Genomic DNA, 24,354 nt, shown 5'->3' with positions numbered 1-24,354 from the left:
TGGGCACTCATCCCTCAGGTAGCTCTGTGTGCTCAACCACTCCAAATTCTTCACATCTCCTGCTCCAGGGGTACTTTTTTTAAAAAGGGAGATGGGAACTGGGGATGAAATGCAGGGTCTTGTGCTCCTGAGGTAAGCGGTCGGCCACTGAGCCACACCCCTTGTTTAAGCTCTAGCTTTTTCTCCCCTTTCCTCTGATCACCCCCACGAATTCTGTTGTTGTAAGTACAGGTAGCGTTTCAGACAGAGATGTGCTGTTTTCCTCAGATTGGCTTCAAGCCTCCCCAGTCCAGAGCCTCTTGGTATTCGGGGAACTCCAAAGGATTTTTGATGTTTTGTGGCAGTGTTGGGGTTCAGGACAAATACACCACCCCAGAATATGATTCAGGAGAAATTGTCAAACCCCCCCCCCCCCAGTATGCTTCCTTTATGTTATTCTGAAGCCGTCCTTTTGTAAGAGACATTCAGGAAGAAACCTTGGTTAGGAAAACTATTTGCCTCAGGAAGTGGAGGGGTGCAGATAACAGCCATCACCAGAAAGATTTCCATCTGACAAAGAGCAGCAGTTCTTCCCCATTACAGAACGTGTGTGTCCTGCATGCTGCTACCCCCAGTCCTGCTCTATTTACAGAACGTGCCCTGCACTCTGCTGCGCGCAGCTCCCACTCTATTTACAGAACGTGTGTACCCTGTACCCTGCTGCATGCAGCCCCCACTCTTATTTACAGAACGTGTGTGCCCTGCACTCTGCTACCCCCAGTCCTGCTCTATTTACAGAACATGTGTACCCTGTACTCTACCCCCCGCAGACCCCACTCTATTCTACAGCTCTGCTTGCTGTGGAAGCTCCCATCAACTAAAGGGACTTCCATACTTATTGTCACTACACAGGTTTTTCTCCTGTTGGTCTGTCTTACATTAGCTGAAACAATAGCTGAGGCCAAGAACCCAGAACAAATGCTATGTAGTAATGGAAAAAAAAATAACCCTCCATATCCATTGTCAGCTCCTGCCTGTTGTTAATCTGTCCTGAGATCATCCCTGAGCTAGCGATGGGCTTCTCTGAGTCTGTTCTGCGCCTCACCTAAGCCTGGGCAGGAGCATGGTCGTCCTCTGTGCGACTTATCGTGAATGCCCTTGGTCTATTTCCAGCCCCTGAGCTAGGAGCTTTATCCAAGGCTGGGGTTGTATGGTCTGAATGCAGGGGCAGAAATGATGGAGGACTCCCTTACTTTTCCTACCAGGAGCTGCTCCTAGGCTCGGGATGCTAGGTGCCCTGATTGGTCTAAAAACACCGTTTCCTCTGAGTCTGTTGATCAAAGTTCTAATCAAGAGGGGCTGGGACAAGAGAGGCTGAAATTAAGCCTGCAGGAAGGGACTTCATGGGGGCGGGGCCAAAGTAGGAGCATAGAGAACCCTTAAATAAGAGGCGCACTGGCTGCCAGGCAGTAAGTGCACAGCACAGACAATAGTGAGTAAGAAGCCCGGCTGCCTTCCGGTCTCCTCTTTCTGTCTGCAAGCCAAGTCAAGAAAGATGATGGAGCCCAGTGAATACCGTGAATACCAAGCTAGAGGTGAGTAAGGCTTCGGAAGATGCTGTTGGGGACAGATGAGTGTTTGAGTTGCCTTGGGAGAGCAGGGCTTCAGTGCTGTTTCTCCTGAATGGGATGTGGAATGGTCCCTCATTCTTTGCCTCTCGTGTGCCTACTTCCACGATTGCTGCCTGTGCCTTGGGTTTCGTTTCCTCCTACCTGCCCACAAAATGAACTATTGTGATCCACTCCATTGCCTCATGAAATAGGGGAAAAAAAGTCTCAAATATTCGGTAGCACAAACTTTCTTAATATTCGTTTCTCTGTGTGAAGTAGTTTATTCTTTTAGTGGTCATACCTAAGTGTTCTCCGAGCGCCCTCTTCATACCAGCTTGCACGGAAAGCAAAGCCAGTTATCGTGTTGTCAGGCCTGGCTGTCCATAGAGGTAAGTGCCTAAAGGGAACTTTTAGGAGGACGCATCCAACAATGTGACTTGTGACACGATGCCTTCAGTCCTGCTTCTTCCGTTTAGTACACATTAATCGAACTACACATCAACTTCAAATAAAGGTTCTTTTAGAAGCCAATGTGACAACAGAGAATTTTGAGTGTCTTTATAATTTTGTAATAGTCTCATCTCCACTAGAGAGGCCACAGTGCCTAACACTTGTTGGCTGTAAGTTAATATCCTGCTTTAAACCTCCCCTCTCTTCTTTCCTTGAGTCAACCTTTGTAAGGGGATGTGTAGCATATCATGTGCTTCTCAATGGTGCCGGTAGCTGAGAGAGAGGGTCCTTATCTTGCAGTGGGACACATTTTCCTATGAGACTGTCCCGGGATGAGTGGCCACTCTCTTATGTCTCCTGGGTACACTGCTGGGTGCCCAAGGCTGTGGGCAGGCTGAAGGAGTCAAGCCCCCTGGTGCCTCAGTTTTGCCTAGCCCTGGTTTTGTGTGTGGGAACTTTGCAGGAGCTGATGTAGAGGGAGTAAGTCAGGGTCCTTCCTTCTCTGCTCATTTTCTCCTCTGCAGGGAGAAGGTGAGGAGGGAAGGTTTCTGGCTGCTCACAGAAGGTACAAGGCGAGGGTGGGAGGAAGTGAGAGGTCATGAGAGAGCCCCTCTGAAGGCTAAGAGACAAAGAACAACTGGCCTGTGGTGGCTTCACTCGACAGCTTTCCTTCCTTCCTAGTCCTCACTCATTTGGTGCATCTATTTGAACGTGAAAGCCAGTGACAAGCCCCGAGGGACAGCATCAGGGAGAGGTGGGCCTCAGGTCTCTGGGGGTCCAGGTTGGGTCACAAGCTCCTGTCTGGGCTCTTGGCTGAACTTAAGTATGTCCGGCCGGAGTACCTCAGAAATGTGTGTGTGTGTGTGTGTGTGTGTGTGTGTAAACTTAGTTTTAATCAATGTTGCCAAATATATATATATATATATACATATATACATACATATATATATGTATGTGTATATATATGTATATATGGGTGGCTAGAATGGCTAGAGAAAGCTGATTTAATGAGTCTACTAAGATGTTGTCTCCTTTTATTAGAGCTGGGCGTGGCAGCTTTCATCTCTGTTGACAAAGAACATGGTACATGTGTGAGTATGTGAGAGTATGTGAGTGTGTGTGTTAACGTGAATGTGTAACAAGTTTAGGCTGCAAAAAAAAAAAAAAAAACCCCATTAAGTTTCTGCTGTGAGACTGTAAGGTAAAGGATCCATAGCTTCTGTCTCTGAGAAGAAAACAACAGGAGAGTGTGCGTACTGGCGGGTCAGGGAGAAGGAAAGAGGTGTTTCACTTTGGGGCTAACATTTTCCTGCTTTGCAGATTTTCCCCTTTGCTCATCTGTCCTCTCATGTGCTCTTCCCATCAGGCACTCACAATCTTACTCTCCAGGACACACGCTGGGGATCAGGTCTACCCTGCCCGTGAATCCAGCTCCTTTCACCAAGTCTTTTGATCTGGGTTCTCGGAGAGGGACAGGCGTGAATAGGCCAAGGAAGTGCGACCCGGTCCCTCTGCTTTTGTCCAGGGAAAGAGATGGTGGATTACATCTGCCAGTACCTGAGCACCCTGCGGGAGAGGCAGGTGACCCCAAATGTGAAGCCTGGGTACCTGCGAGCCCAGATACCTTCAAGTGCTCCTGAGGAACCCGACAGCTGGGATAGCATCTTTGGGGACATTGAGCAAATCATCATGCCTGGGGTAAGACATTGCAACTGCAGTGTTGATTCCAGATTCCAGGGTACACAGGAAAGGGTGTATTGCAGGAAACCCTTGCTTGAGTCAGAGTGGCAGGACAATACATCCCTCATCTCCTGACACCAGAGCTCATCTTCTGCCTGGAAGTAGGTTTCTTGTGCCAGCGTTGAGCTGTAGTGCTGGTGGGGAGGAGTCGAGGCCAGAAGTGTAGTCAGCTAGTGAGATGGGTGGAGACTTGGAGATTGGAGCCAGCACGAGAGCAGAGATCTGAGGCAGTGCCTGCATTTCAATAGATAGGGCCAGGGACTCGCCCTTCCAGTCTCTGAAATGGAATGAAAGGGAGAATACAAGTCCTCAGAGGCACCACAGCAGCCAGGTTGGAAGACCGAGGCAGCTGTGAGCTCAGCAGCCACTCAGTCCCCTGTGTCCTTCTTACCAGGGAGGGCTGGTGATTGAGTTGTTTCTTGGGGACAGAAAAGAGCTTTTCTGGAATTACTAATATGTCCCAGGAGGAGAGAGCTATGCCAGCATCTCTTATCACCAGGAGTAATTCCGCTGGGATGACCCTGCTAACATCATCCCAGTTCCCTTCCCTGCCCTACACTGTGACGCAACAGCCCTTGATGAGCTAGCTGGTCCATCCTAGTGACCCATTTGACAGTCCAGGAAACTGAGGCTCCAAGAAGTTGACTATTTTGCCCCAGGTTCTGGGTGGCAGATCCGGATTTCAGCCTGAGCCATCTTACCCCCAGAGGTTTTGTTCCCCCCTCCTCCCACTAGGCCACCCCAGACTGGCTCTGGCCTCAGCAACACTCATTCCATAAAACCACTTGGTTTATGGTTTGCTCCCATCTGTCTCCCAAAGGCTTTGGCCTTAGATGCGATGGATGTGCCCACAAGCTAGGATGAGAAAATGTTCGGACTCAGAAAGGGCCAAGTTTGCCGTGTAGTCTGTTTCACAAGCAGCTTTGAAAACTGTCAGCATGAGCGCAGTTTTATGCTTGGCCCTCGATAAGATTATCTCACCAATTTCGTTCTGTGAAGCCAGCGCAGCAGGGACTGGCTGTAATCAGAGTGGGACTGGGAGCAACTGTTAGGGCAGCTGATTCAGGAAGGAGTCCTTACCGTTTTTTTTTTTCCCCCAGTGGGTGTGGCTACAGAGGCTCGTTTTGGGACTTAGAGGTCTGTCTGCTTTGATAAGGGCTCTTTTGGCTTATCAAGGCTGATTATTTTTTACAAGAACTGATAACTACATCTTGATAAGGCACTTATCAAGGGGTTGGTGTGGGGTGGAGAGCCCTTCCCTAGATTCCAAATATGGTCGCTATGCACAGTGTGAACGAGGGCCTAATCTTCCTTCCATCTCATCTTCCAAGGCCCCGCTGGCCTCCTGAAAGCTAGCCCGGAAGCAGCTGGCCCCTTGCATTCTTATTAAAAACGAATGGTTTTCCTTTTATTTCCTAGATACTGAGAAGAAAAAGTTTCATTTTGTTTAAGTCTAAGCTGGGCCAGAAAGTGAGATTGAAAGAGCAGGCAGGCAGGCAGGCGGGCAGGCGGGCGGGTGGGAAGGGAGGCAGGCGGGCAGGCAAGCTTAGTGGGGAAAGGACCTTGCTGGCAAGCCTGAAGACCCTAGTTCAATCCCTGGGACCTGTGGTGGAAGGAAAGAACTGACTCCTCAGGTACACCTACACATAGAAACACAGACACACAGACACACGGACACAAAGATACATAGACACGCAGATACACAGACACACAGAATTAGAGATGGGGGGTAATAAAAATTTAAAAGTAAGAATGTAAGAGACTGAGAGAAGAGAGAGAAGGCAGGTTACAATTCTTCTTGGTTGTTTGGGCAGAGCCTGGAGTGAGTAGCCTTGGTACCTAGATGATGTTTGGAACCGTGAGATTCTATCTCGATTGCTGCCACAACTGTTCATCTCTGCCAATCAGTAGAACAGGAATGAGGCTTGGACCTCACAGGGGTGCTGTGAAAATGAGAAACGACAAAGCTTGGAAAGTGGGAGATATTGGAACCCCTGCTGGCCTCCTGATTGGTTGAGAATTGAAGGAAGAGGTTGCTGACTAAGAGTCAAGTCTGGATATGTGGTGTGTCTGTTACCTAGGGGTTACCTCCTGGTTAATATTGCCACCTTACAAATGGTCAGTTTCTTGTTTGTGTCCATTTACTTAACAGTCCTAGGATTGATTTCTTTTATGATAAGGAGGTACAGAAGTGGTTTCTGGTTTTATAAGGGTCTGCCGAAGTGTATACGTATTTTGAGACCACCTTTGAGAAAAGTTAAAAATGGATCTCAAAGTTGACAGAGGAAGACATGGGGTTTCAGAACCTAAGTTCCCAAATCTCACAGCGAGTCAATGAGGACCTGAACCAGCCCAAGAGGAGCGATGGATCCTGTGACCTTGGGCTTCACTCCAACTCCCCTGCATGCACTGTGTGAAACAGTGTTTGAACTAGAGAGGTGGCCAATATTTGCTCACACAGAGCATAATGGATGCACCTAGGTGCTCTCTAGAGAGTTGCCAATTGGGGAAACGTTCACTCAGTGTTGCTCAGGCTCAGGGATCAGTGTGGGCTCTAGGAACTGAGGGAGGTCCCATGAGGAAAAATTCTAAGAATTAACAGGTTTTAGAGGGCCATGTCTTCTCGAGAAGTCAGAAGACACAGCTTCACTCAGAGGCAAAGGCAGGTGAAAGTGGGATAGCCTGGTGAGAAGGGTCATCACTGAACAGGTAAACTGCTGAGTGTGTGTGGTCCCTTGTAGGAGGGCCCTCCCCAGCTCCTTCCTGTATCTATCTCTGGGCTAGTATCTCTTCTCTGTCCCTACCTCTCCTGACGCCATCCCCACGGGAAGCCTAGGGCAGGTTAGGGTGTCTAACTGACTCACAGTAGGAGCTTTCTTTCTAGGGACCTCAGGGACCCCTCAAACAATAATAGAGGCTTTGGCAAGAACAAAGAGGAAACACCTGTTTGCCCTTCAGACCTTACAGTTTCCATTTCCTTTTTATTTCTGGCAGGGAATCAGTGTGGGGCTAATGTGAGAGTCCTACCTCCATGTTACTGACACTTTTCCTAGTTCCTTTTTGATGTGGACGAATGTCCTCTTCTGATGAGCTAGCTCAGTGCAGATAGGTGGAGAGGAAAATTAGTAACGGACGCCTTACACTAACGGAGCGTCTCTCTGAAAAGTGTCTCCTCCACTTCTGCAGTTGTTTCTTTTTGCCCAGAGGTTCTCTGGAGGAAGAGAGGGCTTTCTGGACATGCCACCTGGTACCAACTCTGTGGTGTTGTGTGTTGTGTCTCTAGGTGGTTCACTGGCAGAGCCCCCACATGCACGCCTACTATCCGGCTCTCACCTCTTGGCCATCCCTGCTAGGAGATATGCTGGCTGACGCCATCAACTGCTTGGGGTTCACGTGGGTGAGTAGAAACACCTCTAGCCACTCGTACCTGGGAACATAACAGGGAGAGCCATTTCAGGGCAGAGGATGCATTCTGCTCTTTATCTCTGAAGGGGGTGTGTCTAATTATTCAGTTAATAATGTGGTGTTAATTGAAAATGAAAACACTAAATGTTATAATGCTGCATTATGGAAACTTGGTCTTTATACACATTATCTCATCTAATCCCAGAGACTCACGAGTACTGGTCCCATTTTATAGATGAGGAAATTGAGGTTTAAGTGGTTTAACTTCCTAAACTCACAGAGTTTAAACAGACTTTGATGAGATTCGAGTGGAGATCTGGTTATTTCTACAGTTTGTGACCTTTATGGGGCACTTTGACGTCTCTTGGGTCACAGCTTCCCCTGGGCTCTCTCTGAAGAGTTAGAGATATGCTCTGGGGTTTCCCTTAAGTTCTGTTCAGCTCTGAGTGGTGCCAGAAGCCTCATGGAACATCCTTATCTTGTAAGCTTGAGCCTTAGCAGTGAGTGGGAGGTTGAGGAGGGTCTGAGTCCAGCTGTTATCTTGGGAAAGAACTCAGTAGCTTCTTAGTAAACACTTTCCCTTGGGCTTTAGAATATCAGCGGGATGTTTCAGGGACTTGGAGAGCCAAATGCAAGCCAATCATTTCTGGGCTGTTTCTCCTACCTCATTGAGGGTAGTGGCATGGATCCAAGGTCCCCATTCCTTCCCTTTTTGACAGAGGAGGGTAGCATGGGCAGAATGGCTGTTTGTATCCTGGGCCCTCAGGCTCAACTCCTCCTCTGCAGAAGCTCTCATTGATGTTGAGACAGAGATTCAGGAATTCCTGGGGCTGGTGGGGGCATCTCAGTGCAAATGAATGTCCTTCCTTTCTTTCAGGCTTCCAGCCCGGCCTGCACAGAGCTGGAGATGAACATCATGGACTGGCTGGCGAAGATGCTGGGGCTCCCGGACTTCTTCCTGCACCACCATCCCAGCAGCCAGGGGGGAGGCGTCTTGCAGGTATCTGTGATGACAACATTCCATCTCACACAGGGTCGTGATGAGCACAGAAAGCAAGGGAGAATCCTTCCCCACATTCTCCCGTCCTCCACAGAGTGTCTTTACACCACCCCACCACCACTGTCACTGCCACCACACCTCTTTCAACTGCCAGTTCATATATGCCCCTGTCTTCACCACATTCCCTTACTCGAAATAGATGGATTGAGCATCTAATGATTGGGGTCCCAGCTGTCCTTGACCTAGATTTCAGAGTTTACAGTTCGCCAAGTCTCCTCTGCTGTCTCATTACACCCTATGGCAAGGGGAAGTGGGGAGTAAGAAACAACCAGTTATGGGAAGAACTTCATTGCTCACACCCTCTGACCCCATCTTTTGGATAAATGGCAGATGCTATCTCTCTCCAAATACTTATGTTTTTCAGATAGGAACAGCTCAGGGCACAGCTCTGTGAGCCCCTCCATAGACCTAGAGCATTGGTGGGATGCTCTTGCCTCTTGATATCTGAGGGCCTGGTTTGGAGAACGGAGAGTCCCTGAATTCTAGAATTCTATGATTGTGCATACATAGCCTGGTCTTATAATCTATAAAAACAGATCATGATATTTCCCAAAGAAGTAGATGGGAGGATTAGATAAATAAAAAGTGAACCCCATCCCCATTCTGACAGATTCAATCAGATCCCTATGAGGAAGGTGAACTTGTACCTGTTGCAGACTTCTTGTGAGCAGAACTTGGGATATAGTTGGAAAAATTTACAGTATCTATTGTATACACTCTTGTTTCGCTTCTTTGCTGTCCTTTGAGTCAGGGGCTCTTCCTGTAGCCCAGGCTAGCCTGGAAATCACTATGTAGCCCAGGTTAACCCCCAACTCAATCCTCCTTCATCATCTTTCTGTGTACTGAGGTTACAGGTGTATGCCACCACACCTGGCTGGTGATTTTGCCCACCACTGGATCTTCTCAATGCCCCATCTCAGTGACCTTAAGATTTTACTGAAGTAGAGAGCTTAAATAACAGTTGCTAGATGGGAGAAAGAAGATTCTAACTCAGGAGTGTCTGAATCCAAATTAGACTTCCCCTGTGCTCATCGGCCATCTGAGTTTGAGCTATTCCTACATCCTTCTGAACGTCATCCCGCATCTGTAGTGACAGACAGCCACAGGCGTTTGAGGATCGAGTGTTCTGTAAACTATGGATTGTGGTACAGAGAGGAGATGAGGTCATTATTGATCTGTCTTCCTTGTTATTAAGTCCCGTTCGACCACTGACTATTCTGAGGGTCTGGTCTGCTCTACTGTCCATGTCAGGGTCCCCCTGGCTTTCTAGCGGATTCTGTCATCTGCAGTTCACCTGACTATTTCAAGAAGTAAGATCTGTGAGTGGGGAGAAATCCGAGATTTCTGAGACACTGCAGACATGTCTGGAGAAAAATCTCACCCTACCCCGTCTTATTGTGGATGCTTTTGATTTGGTGGATAGAAGTGAGTTTCCAGAGAGGCAGTTAGCCCAAGTTGGTAAGAGTCATTGAAAACAAAACCAGACCCAAATCACCAGCCACTTGCACAAGCCAGTGCTCTCTCTAGAGTGTTCTTGTGGACGAAAACTTGATTTCATCCTGGAAAAACCAGAGGTCTCTCCTCCTCTCTTCTCTTGTCTTCTCCCTTCCCATCTTTCCTTTTTCATTCTATTTGTGCTGTGGATCAAACACAGGGCTGCATGTGGGCTAAATAGGAGCTCTACTACTGAGATGTACTTCTGGTCTCAAATGTGGTTTTTTTTCTTTTCAATAAGTTTTACATGGTAAGCAAGCATAGCCACAAGAAATGGGAAATTCTCTTACTTGCTTCTGGAACATTTTTTCTTGTTTCTGCAGTCACTCTGAGAGGGGTTGGCATTGGTGAAAATTTACTCTCAGAATGCAGAATAGGTATGTGAGTGAGGGAGGAAGGAGGTTCTTGGGGAAGGAGTGTACCACTCCCTTACTAATTGTGACCACACACATGGACACACACACACACACACACACACACACACACAGACAAACATACATACACAGACACTCAAAACAGACATATACAAACATACATACACTGACACACACAGACACACACACACATGCACACCATACATAGGTCCATCATACCCAGGGAACAGGATCTAGAGAGGCTGACACAATACAATTGGTAATCCCTCTCCACTACAGAGCACTGTCAGCGAATCCACTTTAATTGCCCTGCTGGCAGCAAGGAAGAACAAAATCCTAGAAATGAAAGCGCATGAGCCCAATGCTGATGAGTCCTCTCTGAACGCTCGTCTTGTTGCCTATGCCTCTGACCAGGTAAGTTGCTTGACAGAGTCTACACCCTCATGTCAGGGCTTGGCTTTAGGGGTCTTAGTACTTGTGTAACTCTCATCTATACCTGTGAATCCTGGGTTTCGGGGAAGTTTGAGCCTGCGGGTTGACTTCAGAAACCACAATGAATGCCAGTTTCAAACATGGGTATTAGAGTCCTTCAGTCTTGGCCTTTGACTGTTCCTGGTCATACTCATGATGACTGTTTTCCTGGGCCCATTAGGCTCACTCTTCAGTGGAGAAGGCTGGCTTGATTTCCCTTGTGAAGATCAAATTTCTGCCTGTGGATGACAACTTCTCACTCCGAGGAGAAGCTCTCCAGAAGGCCATCGAGGAAGACAAGCAACAGGGCTTGGTGCCTGTGTTTGTAAGTCAGAATGCAATTTAAGATCAGTGTGCTAGCACATGGGTGTTAGCAACCGAGGGACTTTGACAGAATCCTGGTAAGTGATGTGCTTCAAACAGAAGCAGAGAAAGCCTTAAATTTAGTGTTTTACAAATTATGAGGTGTCTGTCCTTCCTTCTTTTCTTCTTTCCTTCCTTTCTCCTTCCTTTCATCCGTCTGTTCTTCCTTTCATCCATCTGTTCTCTCTCTCTCTTTCTTTCTTTCTTTCTTTCTTTCTTTCTTTCTTTCCTTCTCTCTTTCTTTCTCTCTTTCTTTTTTTCTTTCTTTCTTTTTCTGAGATTGGGTCTCTCTGTGAAGGCCTAAACTCACAGAGACCTATCTGCCTCTGCTCTTGAGTGCTGGGATTAAAGACGGCCACCACCATACCTAGTGGAACCTTCATTTTAAATGTACATATGTATGGAATAGGTTGCTGTGTAAAGTAGATTTCTTAGTGCAAGTTGTGATAGGATACACTGTTCTGGGTGAGGAGGCTCAGATGCAGGTGATATCAGGGGAAAAGTCTTTGTTCAGGCCCAGTGTGTCATGTGAATCTTCATTTTCCCTAGGTCTGTGCAACCTTAGGGACCACTGGAGTCTGTGCATTTGATAAGCTGTCAGAGCTGGGGCCCATCTGTAAGTATCTGTCCTTATTGGTTAGGAAGATAAGGGATAACATTTGAAATATTTGCTAGAACAAGAACCTGGAACCAGCTTCACTGAATTATTTTCTTTGGTCAGTTTGGTGGTGAGGGAGGAAGGGAAAATGCCAAAGGTTATGAGAGTCAGTCTCCAGCAGCACAGGTCATTGGGCTTTTCCTAATGGTGAGATAAAAGTCAGAAATTCTATATTTTGCATTATGCCAAAAATTCTGTGTTTATTTTGCATTATGTACTCTGTTCTCCACTGCTGTAACAAATACCTTAGATGATGAAATTGTAGAAACACTTCATTTTGGCTCACAGTTTTGAAGTCCATAATCAATTGACCCTGTCACTTTTGGACCCCCAAATGAGGCACCAATATGGGTGTATGTTGGAGCAAAACAAGTACCACATCACAAGCCAGGGAAGGAGAGAGGAGGAGAGATCAGGGTCCCACCACCAATTAAAACTACACCCCAGTGACCTCCTGATATACTCTACCTTTTAAAGCCCCTCCTCCCCCAGTATGGCCGCCCTGTGGATCAAGCTTTTAACACATGAGCCTTTCGAGGACATAGAACAATCGAGCTACAGAAGACCCTCAAGCTTTCACATCCCCTCACTAGTGATGTTGCAATCTGGTCAGAGCAGGCTATATTGAAAACAGAGTGAGTGACGCTCAGTGAAATATTACTTCTGCTTCTGGAGAGAAAGGGGGCAGATCAAGGGAAGCCACAGGATGGATAAGACACCCATACGTAATTGCTTGATCCCCTGTGAGAAGCCCACCAAGGACAGACATCTCTCTAAGTGCTGTGTTAGATGCACTGATGTTGCTTTCTGGGCTTAGAGCAGTTGGATTTTGTGCTAGGACGTTCCAGGTTGAGGATGGATGGTTGACGGCCTAGGATGTAATGGTCCTCTGCCCGGTGAGAGAAGACCCCATGCCTGCTTCAGTCTCACCTCCTATGCAAACACCCTGTCACCTCCTCTCCATAACCCTTGCTGGCTCCTTTAGCAAAGTATGTCATCCTTTTCCAGATCTTCTCTCTGCAGCCTGCCATGGCGTGGGATAGGTGAGCAATGCCTTTTGGCTGGCACTAGCTCTTTCATGTCTCCCTCTAGCAGGTGACTTTTGCTTTCCCAGGTGCCAGGGAGGGACTGTGGCTCCACGTCGATGCTGCTTATGCAGGAACAGCCTTTCTGTGCCCTGAGCTCCGGGGCTTCCTGAAGGGCATTGAGTACGCCGACTCCTTCACCTTTAACCCTTCCAAGTGGATGATGGTGCACTTTGACTGCACTGGGTTCTGGTGAGTTGAGCTCTCCACATGGGGAACTGCCTCGCTTCCTGAGAGAGACCTCAGCCGCTAAGACCCATTTGAAAACCCACAGGGTCAAGGACAAGTACAAGCTACAGCAGACCTTCAGTGTGAACCCCATCTACCTCAGACATGCGAACTCTGGTGTCGCCACTGACTTCATGGTGAGTCTCTGGGAGTGGGAAGCCTCCCGGCTGCTAGGATAGGGACTGTGAACCGACCCCTGAGGTTTTTGCATGGTTTCTGCCTCCAGAAGCAGCACGCTATGAGTCTATCACACAGTTTTCCACTGGATACCCTTGATTTCAAGTTGTGCATAAGTACACAGAATGAAATCCAGAAAACGTAAAAGAAAAAAAATCCTAGAAAAATCACAACTCCTGAGTCTTTTTGGCTTGTTTTCTTCCCAGAAGTGTTCTCTCTGCCACAGGTAGACCAGCTAGCTCCTTTTACCATCTTTGGAGATCTATCTTTCACCTGTCTGTCTGTCCATCCATCTGACTGTCTGTCCATCTGTTTGCCTCTATCAATCATCCATCTATCCATCCGTCCGTCTGTCCGTCCATCCATCTCTATCATCCATCTATCCATCCATCCATCTGTCCACCTATACGTCCATCCATCCATCTGTCAATCTGTCTGTCTGTTGCTTACTGTCCAGCAGGAGGGCGTGGATGATTTCCTCGGGTGAGAAAAAGGCTCTTAATTTAATTGCTTTCATAACACTCTCCTTAACCTGGGCCACGCAGGGGCTCTGTATGGAGGCTGAGATACTGACAACCTCTGCAAAGCTCTGGCTGCATCCCAATTCCTCAGGCTTAGGGTTTCAGCATGCACCGTGTCCTAGGGGAGCAGGTCCTTCATATTTGCTCTTCAGTTTGAAGATGACCTTTTAGGTGAGATTGGGATGTGCATAAGCGTGTCACGCATCACATGGCCGTTTGGGAAACCATTGAAAGTCCCTGGGAACATAGCACTGACTTCATAGGGGCTCCTGAGGTTTCCATGGGACCACGCATGTCAGTCACTTAGCACAGTGTTTGGGTGGTGATTGCACAACAAGCAGTATGCACAAAATGCCAGAAACGTCTTCATTTAAGCTTCAGGGGCTTGCTATTGTGACGTGGCCAAGGCCAGACTGCATGTACTCTGCTCTCCTCTGAAGGGCCTCACTGGTCCTAGACAAGCAGCTTGGGTTCTGTCTAGGTTTTTCTCTCTGTAAACAGAGAAAGGAGCAGTTCTGCATTCTAATTCTGCTGTGAGAATCGAATGAATTAACATAGCAACACAAGGGCAGTGTAGCCTGGTAATCTTGGTAAAGAACTGGCTTGTTTTTCTCCCCGTACAACCAAAGTGCCTTTCCCTTTCATTTAGTTCTATACCACTGTGCCATTGTTATCGCTCGATTAAACGGAAGGTCATCCTGGGAAGGTAGTTTCTGGAGGTTTAGGATCGCTTAATTAAATGGATGATCGTCTTGTGAAGACAGTTTCTGGAGGTTTAGGAACGCTTTGGAGTTGCAGATAGTAAGCTTACAAACACTGCTGGGGATCAATCAGGGCCTCCTGCACACTAGGCAAGTTCTCTACCCACTGAGCCCTGCTGTGTCCTTAAATCTCTGTTGTTATGTTTGTGATTCTAGCATCCCCTGGGACCGTGTCTTAAAGTAGACTCATGACTCAGTTAAGCCTTGTGTGCTCTGATGTTTTGTAAGAAACTGCTGGATCTCTGGCAATGCCTTTCTCTGCTGCTTTGGGAGGCTTCCATCATGGCTCTGCTGTGGAATCTAGTGGATCTGATTTCCAGACCTATGAAGGCACTTCTAGAACAATGAGGTTGCTCTTTGTATCATAATACCAAGGTCCTTGTAGCTGCTTCAAGCTTTTTTGTGCCCAAGGGGCTACAGTTTGAGTAGAAGCCTACCCCTGCTCCAAGAGGATCTGGAAGCATTGCAGTGTCCCAGATGCTTAGCTTGGGGGGAGGGAGCCTCTGGAATCAGGACTGGGGTCTCTGTTGTCAGCAAAGCTTCCCTCCACTCCATTCTATACCTCTCCAGAGGCAGAGAAAACACCAACAGCAGGGAGATCCATAATCCTTGAGGAGACATGTGCAGCTGAGGAAGTTCCATGCCAGTCTTTATAAGCTCAAACCGGGGCATTTTATAGGGTGCGCTAAGCACCCACTCACCCTGATGAATGTCTTAGGACAAGGGTAGAGTAGGCTGCTTCAGAGGTTTTGTCCTTTCCTAAGGTTTTGCTGCCCTCTACTGGATGACAGTAGAAGTCCTGTGCTCCTTCCCTCCCCCCTTCCTCCCCCCTCCCTCCACCACCCCCCCCCCCACCCCCCCCCAGGTCTTTCTAGGTAGACTTGGCTGTCTGGAACGCTACATGTAGACCAGGCCGGCCTTGAACTCAGTTTCTGCTGTTTCCCTTTCTGGGAAGCGCCTTTTGTTCTATGCTATCGATGTGATAGTGAGGTAGCCCTGCCAAAGTCACACAGGGTAAGGAGTCGGGCAGAACTGAAGGGAAGCCCAGGTCTGCCAGGCTTCACTGTCCAAGCTCTTAGTCACCGTACTTTAAGCCACTACCCATGTTGAGAAGAACAGACATAGAATTTTTAATTTCTGCTAGTCAAGGAACTTGCCTCGAGTTTCTAGGCTGGGATGAAATACTTAAAATAGCAGTTTACGCAAGGTCACTCTCCGTTCCAGGTCTCAGGCTTGGAGGCTACTTGTCCCGCTCCAACTGTGCAGCGCTGCCCAGATAAGCTGGTCTTGGTTTGCTCCTTAGCAACGGCTTTGGGAGTCAGGGCGACACCAGGGGATCCCAGGAGTGCTGGGCAGGCAACGCATAATGCTAAGAGTGCCCTAGGGAGTGGGCACGCTGCTTCTAACCATGAGCTCCTGTGTTATTTGTTTCTAGCATTGGCAGATCCCCTTGAGCCGGCGCTTTCGCTCCATTAAGCTGTGGTTTGTGATTCGGTCCTTCGGGGTGAAGAATCTTCAAGCACATGTCAGACACGTACGTAGTGTGAGAGCCATGGGACTGAACCCATGATGCTTTGCGTTTTCATGGGAAGGAGGACTAGCCTGGGTTTCATAAATCTGCCCAGGGGATCCTTGGTGTCTGGCTCAGGTGGTAGGGCGCACAGAGGGGCTTCTGATTGGTTATCTGGAGGAACACTGATCTCCTGTAACCCCAGCGGGTTGTCTGTGATTTGTGGTTCACATTGTTTATCTTCTAACAGTCAACACTAAGCACAACGTCCTCTGTGCTTCTGGTATTCCTTGCTCTACTGCTTCCCTGAGAATCTCACCTTTCCTACTGTGTTTGAGAACTGACTATTCAAAAGCCTAGTTTGCAGAAAGAGAAAGTGAAAGTAGGTCAAAGAGCAGTGTATGTGGTCAAAGTAGCACCACGGCTATCTTTTCAAAAAAGAGTGGTTCCAGGTTGGCCAATGGTTGTTGTGGCTCCCTGGTGAATGGTATGTCAACACAGGTACACCCGCTCTTATCCCTTCTAGGTGGGGTCTGTAGTGAGCACACTATCAGTACTGTGTCCTCCTCTCCCCTGGCCTCTGCTCTGTCTCACACACAGCTTGCTTCATAGGAGGGAAGAGAATAGGGCAGGAGGAGAACATCTTATTAACCAGAAGACCCACTTTCCACCATCCAAGCCTTGGGAGAATCATCCTCCTTTGGATTCTAGAAAGTGAGGATGCTGAAGAAGATGGGCTCTGAAGGGGCCACACCCGAGATGCCATAGTGGGACCTGTGAAGGGGACATGGAGAATATTGACAGGGCAGGTGGTGAAAATGGGCCTAGAAGAAAGGAGTTACAGGAGAGAATCATAATCAGGTTAGAAATGAGGTGTGAACTCATAAAGAGCTGGACAACAGTTAGTGTGCTTTTCCTAGACACACGCACACGCACAACTTCTTAGGGCTCAAGTGGGGACGTAGCTCCATTTGGTACGTGCATGCTGGTAGTTCCACGGTGGGGAGGTAGAGGCAGAAGGATCAATGGTACAAGGTCATCCTTGGCTACATAGTAAGTTTAAGCCATGAGAGAAAGCCTTTCTCGAAAGAAAAGGAAAGAAAAGAAAAGAAAAGAAAAGGAAAGAAAAGAAAAGAAAAGGTTCGTGAGGCAGTGGTGAGAGCTTGAAATAGACTAGAGAGCGAAAGGGGAGCAGGTAGAGGTTGGTTCAAAGGGCACTGTCTCCTCACAGTCAAGCACAGCAGCTGAAGCTCTTGTCTTCTAAAACAGAACATCAGGTGGGAGTTCCAGCCCATAAAAAACAAAACTCACTTAGCAGGGGCTGGAGAGATGGCTCAGCCGTTAAGAGCACTAGTCGCTCTTCCAGAGGTCCTGAGTTCAATTCCCAGCAACCACATCTGTAATGGGATCCAATGCCCTCTTTTGGCATGCAGGTACACATGCAGACAGAGCACTAACATACATTAAATAGGTAGCTCTTTAGAAAAAAATCAATTAGCAAAGAGTGTGTGAGAGTCTCAGACTGGGATCCATGTGCCGTGTCTGTCACTTCCTTTCCTCCCCACCACACAGGTCTCATTATGTAGGTCTTGCTAGTCTGGAACTCAGTATGGAGACCAGACTGGCTTTGAACACACACACACACACACACACACACACACACACACACACACACGTAGTGTGACATTACCTATATTCAATATCGAGTGACTATTGCTATTTCCAGAACATTTCACCATTCCAAGAAGAAACTCTGAACCTATTAATTAGATACAAAGGGTTTTCCATGGCGTAGGTGGTAGTGCTACATAAAATACAGGCTCCCCGTGAAGAGTCAGTAATAAGGAAGAACCTTTAAGCCATGGAGTGTGAGGAGCTCGGCGAGGTGTGGGAAGTCAGTAGATATGGCTCAGCCTCCTCTGCTTTCTTTGGGCACGGGGTTTGGCCGTTGCTGGCTCCCTTGGCCGATGGGGAAGCCGAGAAGCCAGAGTGGGAGGCTGGTTGCTGAGTTAGAAAGCACCGGCTTGGGGTTGGGGATTTAGCTCAGTGGTAGAGCGCTTGCCTAGCAAGCACAAGGCCCTGGGTTCGGTCCCCAGCTCCAAAAAAAAAGAACCAAAAAAAAAAAAAAAAAAAAAAAAAAAAAGAAAGAAAGCACCGGCTTTTGCATCCTGGGGCTAAGCTGAAAGACGCAAGGTCTCTGTGTGGGTGATGTGACAGAAGACGAGACAGCAGAGGTCTGCTAGCTTGACTGTGAGTGAGACAGGCAGGCAGCAGCCACACAGGTCTCAGGATCCATCCGTGTCTCTGGTCTAAAGTTGTTGGACGGTGGTATCAAAGGGGATACAATTTGGCTTTGGCCTATTAATGGCAATTTTCTTTGTATTTACAATTCCAGGGTACAGACATGGCTAAATACTTTGAATCTCTGGTCAGGAGCGACCCTGTTTTCGAAATTCCTGCTGAGAGGCACCTTGGTCTGGTGGTTTTTCGTCTGAAGGTAATGTGCTCCCTGAGAAGGATGCTTCTGTTCCAGAGTTGAGGGGTACGGTGTCTCTCAGACCAGTAAATGCTGGGCCTCAGGGAGCGCTTACAAGCAGCGCGATGTAGGGTTCAATTCTTTTGCTCTTCATCTAGGGTCCCAACTGTCTCACAGAAAGTGTGTTAAAGGAAATAGCCAAAACTGGCCAGGTCTTCCTCATCCCAGCCACTATCCAGGACAAGCTGATCATCCGTTTCACCGTGACGTCCCAGTTCACCACCAAGGATGACATCCTGAGAGATTGGAACCTCATCCGAGAGGCTGCTAACCTTGTCCTGAGCCAGCACTGCACTTCTCAGCCGAGCCCTCGGGCCAAGAACCTTATTCCACCGCCGGTGACCAGAGACTCCAAAGACCTGACCAATGGGCTATCCCTGGAGTCTGTCAACGAGGGAGGAGATGACCCAGTACAGGTCCGGAAGATCTTCAGGCTGCCAGGAGACAGTCTGGAAACGACAATGGATCCCTTTGATGATTGCTTCTCAGAAGAGGCCTCCGATACCACCAAGCACAAGCTGTCGTCCTTTCTGTTCAGTTACTTGTCGGTACAGAACAAGAAGAAGACAATGCGGTCCCTCAGCTGCAACAGTATGCCTATGAGTGCCCAGAAGTCACCTCCCCCAGATGCTTCCGTGAAGCATGGGGGCTTCTTCCGGGCCAGAATCTTTTCTGGGTTCCCAGAAGAAATGATGATGATGAAGAAAGGTGGCTTCAAAAAGCTGATCAAGTTCTACAGTGTTCCCAGCTTTCCTGAATGCAGCTCTCAGTGTGGTACCCTCCAGCTGCCCTGCTGCCCTCTGCAGGCCATGGTGTAGGTGACGGGAGTCTTCAATCAGAATGCAAGGGTGTGCTTCAGGGAGTTCGGGAACCCTTGAAATTGTGTGCAGTTTGTGTGCTTATTATGTATGTGTGTGCATCTTGAGGGAAGTAAGCCCATAATTTTGATCATAGCCTCACAGGGGTTCATGACCCACAATAGATTGGAATTGGGCAGTTTAAGCTGGCATGCTTCAGAGGGTTGCAGGGGCTTGTGTGACAGAAGGGGCTGAGAGAGCAGTGTCCTGTTAAGCTTGTAATGTAAAAAACAACCTAGAAATAAATTGTGCCTATATCTAAAATAAAGCATAGTCTGTCTTAATCGATAGCCAAAACATCAAGACGAAGCAGGTAACGTGTTGGATGTGCAATGCTTGCGTCCCGTCTTGCTTTTCCTAAGGCTGAAGATTAAAAAAAAAAAAAAACAGATTTATTTAATTTGTGTATATGAGAACACTGTAGCTGTCTTCAGACACATCAGAAGAGGGCATCAGATCCCATTACAGATGGTTGTGAGCCACCATGTGGTTGCTGGGAATTGAACTCAGGACCTCTGGAAGAGCAGTCAGTGCTCTTAACCACTGAGCCATCTCTCCAGCCCCTGAAGATCTTAATTCAATTCTGAGAAAGTAGAGTTGGAGAATCCCTTGGTAGAAGCAAGGAAAGTAGTTTGTTGTTTGAGACATGGGCTAACTATAGAGCCCTGGCTAGCCTGGAACTCACTCTGTAGACCAGGCTGGCCACAGACGCCCAAGTGCTGGAATTAAAGGTATGTGCCTCCGTGTTGGTGCCAGGAGTTTGTATTTTTAAAGTCTCAGTTCTCAAGTAACACTGTAGTTTCCACCGTGCTCATGGAAGGCTTTGTGACCCCAGGCCAAGGTGCTCTCATTTATAAACTGCCTTGCCATGACCTATGCAGGCGGCTTAAAAACAAAACAAAACAACAGAGATCACTGATTCCTGGGGCTGGATACACACTTGCAATGTGGAAGACTGGAGTTCAGTTCCCAGTACCCATGTCAGGAGGTTTACAACTGCCTGCAACTCAAGGGCCAGGGGACCAGAAACCTGTGACTTCCTCAGGCACATGAACTCACATCCATAGACACAGACACACAGACACATAGAAAGACAGACAGACAGACACACACAGAATGACAGATAATTAAAAATGAAATAAATCTTAAAAGAAGACTGATTCCTCCCTTTCTTTTTTTTTTTTTTTTGGTTCTTTTTTCCGGAGCTGGGGACCGAACCCAGGGCCTTGCGCTTCCTAGGTAAGCGCTCTACCACTGAGCTAAATCCCCAGCCCCCTGATTCCTCCCTTTCATCCCCCCAAATACTGGGCTAGTTGTTATGGGGGTGGCCGTGGGCTTTGTGTGTGGGGGGGCGTCGTTAGATACTCCGGGTGATGCTAATACCCAGCAATTTGGGAGAGCACTGTTAAACTCAGTAGATTCCAGCAGGGGCAACATGTCCCCAGGTGATTTCAAGGTGCAGGCAATTGGGCAGTACTGTGCTGAGCCATCACTTCTCAGACTTGAGCCTGTGGGTAAAGTGGTGGGAGGCCTTGTTAAACGCACACTGCAGAGCCCATTCCCACAGCTTTTGTCTCTGGGTCTGCTGGGGTGGGAGGTGGGGCAAGGCTTTACATTGTGAAGCACCCAGGCGATGCTGCTGCTGTTAGTTCAGGAGTCCTGGTCTGTGGTGTCTGTGGAGTTCTCTCAGTGGCTGCTGGGTAATGTCAGTGAGCTGTGTGACTTCCCCTCCCCCCACATCAGCTTCCCATCCCCACTTCCCTTGGGTCCTTCCAGTCCCCTCTCCCCCTCCTCTCTCCCTCAGATCCACTAGGTTGGATGAGGCAACCCAGTAGGAGGAAAAGGGTCCCAAGAGCAGTAAAAGAGTCAGAGACAGCCCCTTGCTCCCATTGTTGAGAGTCCCAGAAGCACACTGAGTTATATGACCATAACATACCTGAAGAGGATGTAGCTCAGGTCCATGCAGGCTCCGTGATTGCTGATTCAGCCTCTGTGAACCCCTATGGGTCCTGCTTAGTTGATTCTGTGGGTCACATTCTCCTCTACCTCTCTGACTCCTACGATCCTTCCTCCCTGTCTTCTGAGAGTTCTGGCTCTGCCTAGTGTCTGCCTGTGGGTCTCTGCATCTGCTCCAGTCAGCTGCCGAGGAAGTCTCTCCAATGATGACTGGGCTGGGCGAGCTGTGTGACTTTTTAACAAAGAAGTTTGACCAGGTTCTTTAAAATGTTGCTTTCAGTTTTTCTATATCGAACTACACATGCATATATCTGAGAGAAAAGCACAATTAAGAACAAGATATATCTTGACTCTGGGCCTTTCTTGGGTCTGCACTTTGAGGCCCTTAGATGTAAGAGCTGAGCCTCAGAGGGAGAGAACCCAGACCAAAGGGTCCGAATTATGCTAAGTCAGCACAAAGAGACCAGAACAGAATCATCAGCTGGAATCTGAATTTCTAACAAATTCTAATGTGAGGCTGTTTGTTTGTTTTTTTGTTTTTTTTTTTAGATCAAGAGTGACATATGAAGACCACCACATATAGGTTATGATCTTGTAAAGTAAGAAAAATCAGTCTTTAAAATTGGTTACCTCTCACAGGTGATGGCTAACCCATGCAAACTCAGAGTCATTGCCTGCTGTCTTTACTCACACAGTGGAGCTGTTCTGGACCTGAGTGGGGGATTCTGGGGGAAAGTGGGAGGCCGGAGAGGCTCATCTGGAAGGGGTCTGAGGACATTGGCTCTTTTTTTTTTTTTCCGGAGCTGAGGACCGAACCTAGGGCCTTGAGCTTGCTAGGCAAGTGCTCTACCACTGAGCTAAATCCCCAACCCCGAGGATATCGGCTCTTAATTTCTCCTGGATAATCTAAATCTAAAGTATGAGTCAAGGGCTCAGTGCCCACCAGGCTGTAGTTGCAGGAGTTCTAATGTTCTGTCCAATGGAATAGGTGATATACACTATCACCTGAAAAGATGCCCTTGGTGACAGAGTGACATCGTTGCTTTGACAGGATTTTATAACATGACATTCTCAAAAAATAGTCTTGGGCTTAAAGTCTCCCTGGTGGCTCAATCAAGCAAGGGCAGAATTTTGTAATTCCCAGGTAATGACAAGTAGCAAGAACCGTTCCAAATTATTGGGAAAATGTACAAGGATGTAGTATTTCCATTCTCACTGGAAGTCCTGGAGTCTCTATGCATGTTAACTCTCAGGAAATGTGAATTACTAGACATAATAGTGCTTTGAGTCTCAAGACATCTTAGAAGTCACTGTATGAGTGGAAGGAAGGGCTAGAGAGACGGCTCAGCCACTCAAAGCACTTCAACTTGACACAAGCTTCAAGCCAATAGAGACAAAGGAGCCTCAGTTGAGGAAATGCCTCCATGAGATCCAGCTGCAAGACATTTTCTCAGACAGTGATCAAGGGGGGAGACCCAGCCTATTGTAGGTGGTGCCACCCTAGACAGGTGTCCTGGGTTTATAAGAAAGCATCCTGAGCAAGCCATGGGGACCAAGCTAATAAGTAGCACCCTTCCATGGCCTGTTTTTTGTTTTTTGTTTTTTTGTTTTTTTTTGTTTTTTTTTTTTGGTTCTTTTTTTCGGAGCTGGGGACCGAACCCAGGGCCTTGTGCTTCCTAGGTAAGCGCTCTACCACTGAGCTAAATCCCCAGCCCCTTGTTTTTTTTTTTTTTTTTTTTAAAGATTTATTTTATTCTATTTATGTGAGTACACTGTTGCTATCTTCAGACACACCAGAAGAGGGCATCAAATCCCATTACAGATGGTTGTGAGACACTATGTGGTTGCTGGGAATTGAACTCAGGACCTCTGGAAGGGCACCCAGTGCTCTTAACCACTGAGCCATTTCTCCAGCCCCCATGGCCTGTTTGAATTCCTGTCCTGACTACTTTAGATGACCAACGGCAGTATGGAAGTGTAAGCTGAATAAACCCTTTTCCGCTCAGCTTGCTTGGTCATGGTGTTTTGTTGCAGTAGTAGAAATCCTAAGACAGAGGCTAAGGCAGGAGGGTGATGACATTAAGGATGACTGGGCTACTCAAATTCAACCTGTATTCTGTTTTCTGAATAACTTAGAAGAGTTTGTCAGAATCTGATCAGAATTTCTGTATGGCCATCGGAGTAGTGGCTGTCACCATGGATGCCATTCACACGATGAAGCTTCCTTCTCTTCAGCCTCTGTAGTGGGTTGGCCTAACACAGCTTGTATTCTAATGCTAATTGGGCTAATTAGAGTCAGACTCTAAGTGACCCAGCTTGGGGTTGGAGAGGAGAGGAGAGGAGAGTGCAGGAGGAGGAAGGAAAAGCCACTGTGGGTTAGGAGTCAAGAGAATATGGCTCTGAGGGCTGCACAGTTAGAGTTAAGAGTAGCCCAGATGAAACATAGTAATAACTCGGGATTAACAATAGGAAAGTAGGTTCTAACAGTATAGAGGGTAGGAATCTGCCCAAATCTTGTGTTGTTTAAGGCTTATCGTAAATATAAAGGCTGTGTGTGTCTTTCATCCGGAAATTTAAATATGAGGGGTGGAAAACTCAGGCTAGGATTTAATACACTCTACAACAGCTTTTGCATTAATCCTGAGGGCAAATGTTCTTGTAACCCTTGAAGTAGCTGAAAAAAGAAATACAGAGCATTGTTTCAGTGTAGAATTTGGGTACATCAGACTTGGCTATCTGTGGTGGTTTGAATAAGAATGACAGTCACCCCTCTCCATGGTCTCAGACATTTGAATACTTGGTCCTCCGACTGGTTTGGGAAGGATTAAGAGATGTGGCCTTGTTACAGGAGGTGTGTCACTCACTGGGATGGCTTTGAGATATCAAAAGCCCACCCCCGCTCCTAAATAGCTCTCTCTGCTTCATGCTTATAGATGGGAAGTGAGCTCTCAGCTACTGCTCCAGCACCATGCCTACTTGGCCTGCTGCCATGCTCCCACCACAATGGTTATGGGCTTTAACCCTCTGGAACCGTGAGCCCTCAAATTAAACATTTTCTAAGTTGTCTCGGTTATGGTGTTTTGTTATAGCCATAGGAAAGTAACATTTAAGGGCTAAGC

At 47.6% G+C, this 24,354-nt stretch overlaps 1 protein-coding gene across 1 annotated transcript; it reads left to right on the top strand.

The window, feature by feature from the left end:
* Positions 1-1,466: 1,466 nt before the first annotated feature.
* On the top strand, positions 1,467-19,543 carry Hdc (histidine decarboxylase). The gene is made up of 12 exons (NM_017016.2): positions 1,467-1,574; positions 3,565-3,737; positions 7,063-7,176; positions 8,062-8,184; positions 10,392-10,526; positions 10,765-10,908; positions 11,496-11,562; positions 12,719-12,881; positions 12,964-13,054; positions 15,812-15,910; positions 18,282-18,383; positions 18,521-19,543. The coding sequence occupies exons 1-12, from the start codon at positions 1,535-1,537 to the stop codon at positions 19,238-19,240; spliced, it is 1,971 nt and encodes a 656-aa protein (NP_058712.2). The 5' UTR covers positions 1,467-1,534; the 3' UTR covers positions 19,241-19,543.
* Positions 19,544-24,354: the final 4,811 nt, after the last annotated feature.

Source organism: Rattus norvegicus, chromosome 3 (assembly GCF_036323735.1).
Source record: "Rattus norvegicus strain BN/NHsdMcwi chromosome 3, GRCr8, whole genome shotgun sequence".
NCBI classification, from domain to species: domain Eukaryota; kingdom Metazoa; phylum Chordata; class Mammalia; order Rodentia; family Muridae; genus Rattus; species Rattus norvegicus.
The sequence above is the reverse complement of the archived record's forward strand: the minus strand, read 5'-3'. Positions and strand labels throughout refer to the sequence as shown.

Coding starts and splice junctions, on each gene's coding strand:
- Hdc (NM_017016.2), top strand. CDS start 1,535: ATGATGGAGCCCAGTGAATACCGTGAATACCAAGCTAGAG. Junction 1,575..3,564: donor CCGTGAATACCAAGCTAGAG/GTGAGTAAGGCT, acceptor GCTTTTGTCCAG/GGAAAGAGATGGTGGATTAC. Junction 10,527..10,764: donor TTGCCTATGCCTCTGACCAG/GTAAGTTGCTTG, acceptor TGGGCCCATTAG/GCTCACTCTTCAGTGGAGAA.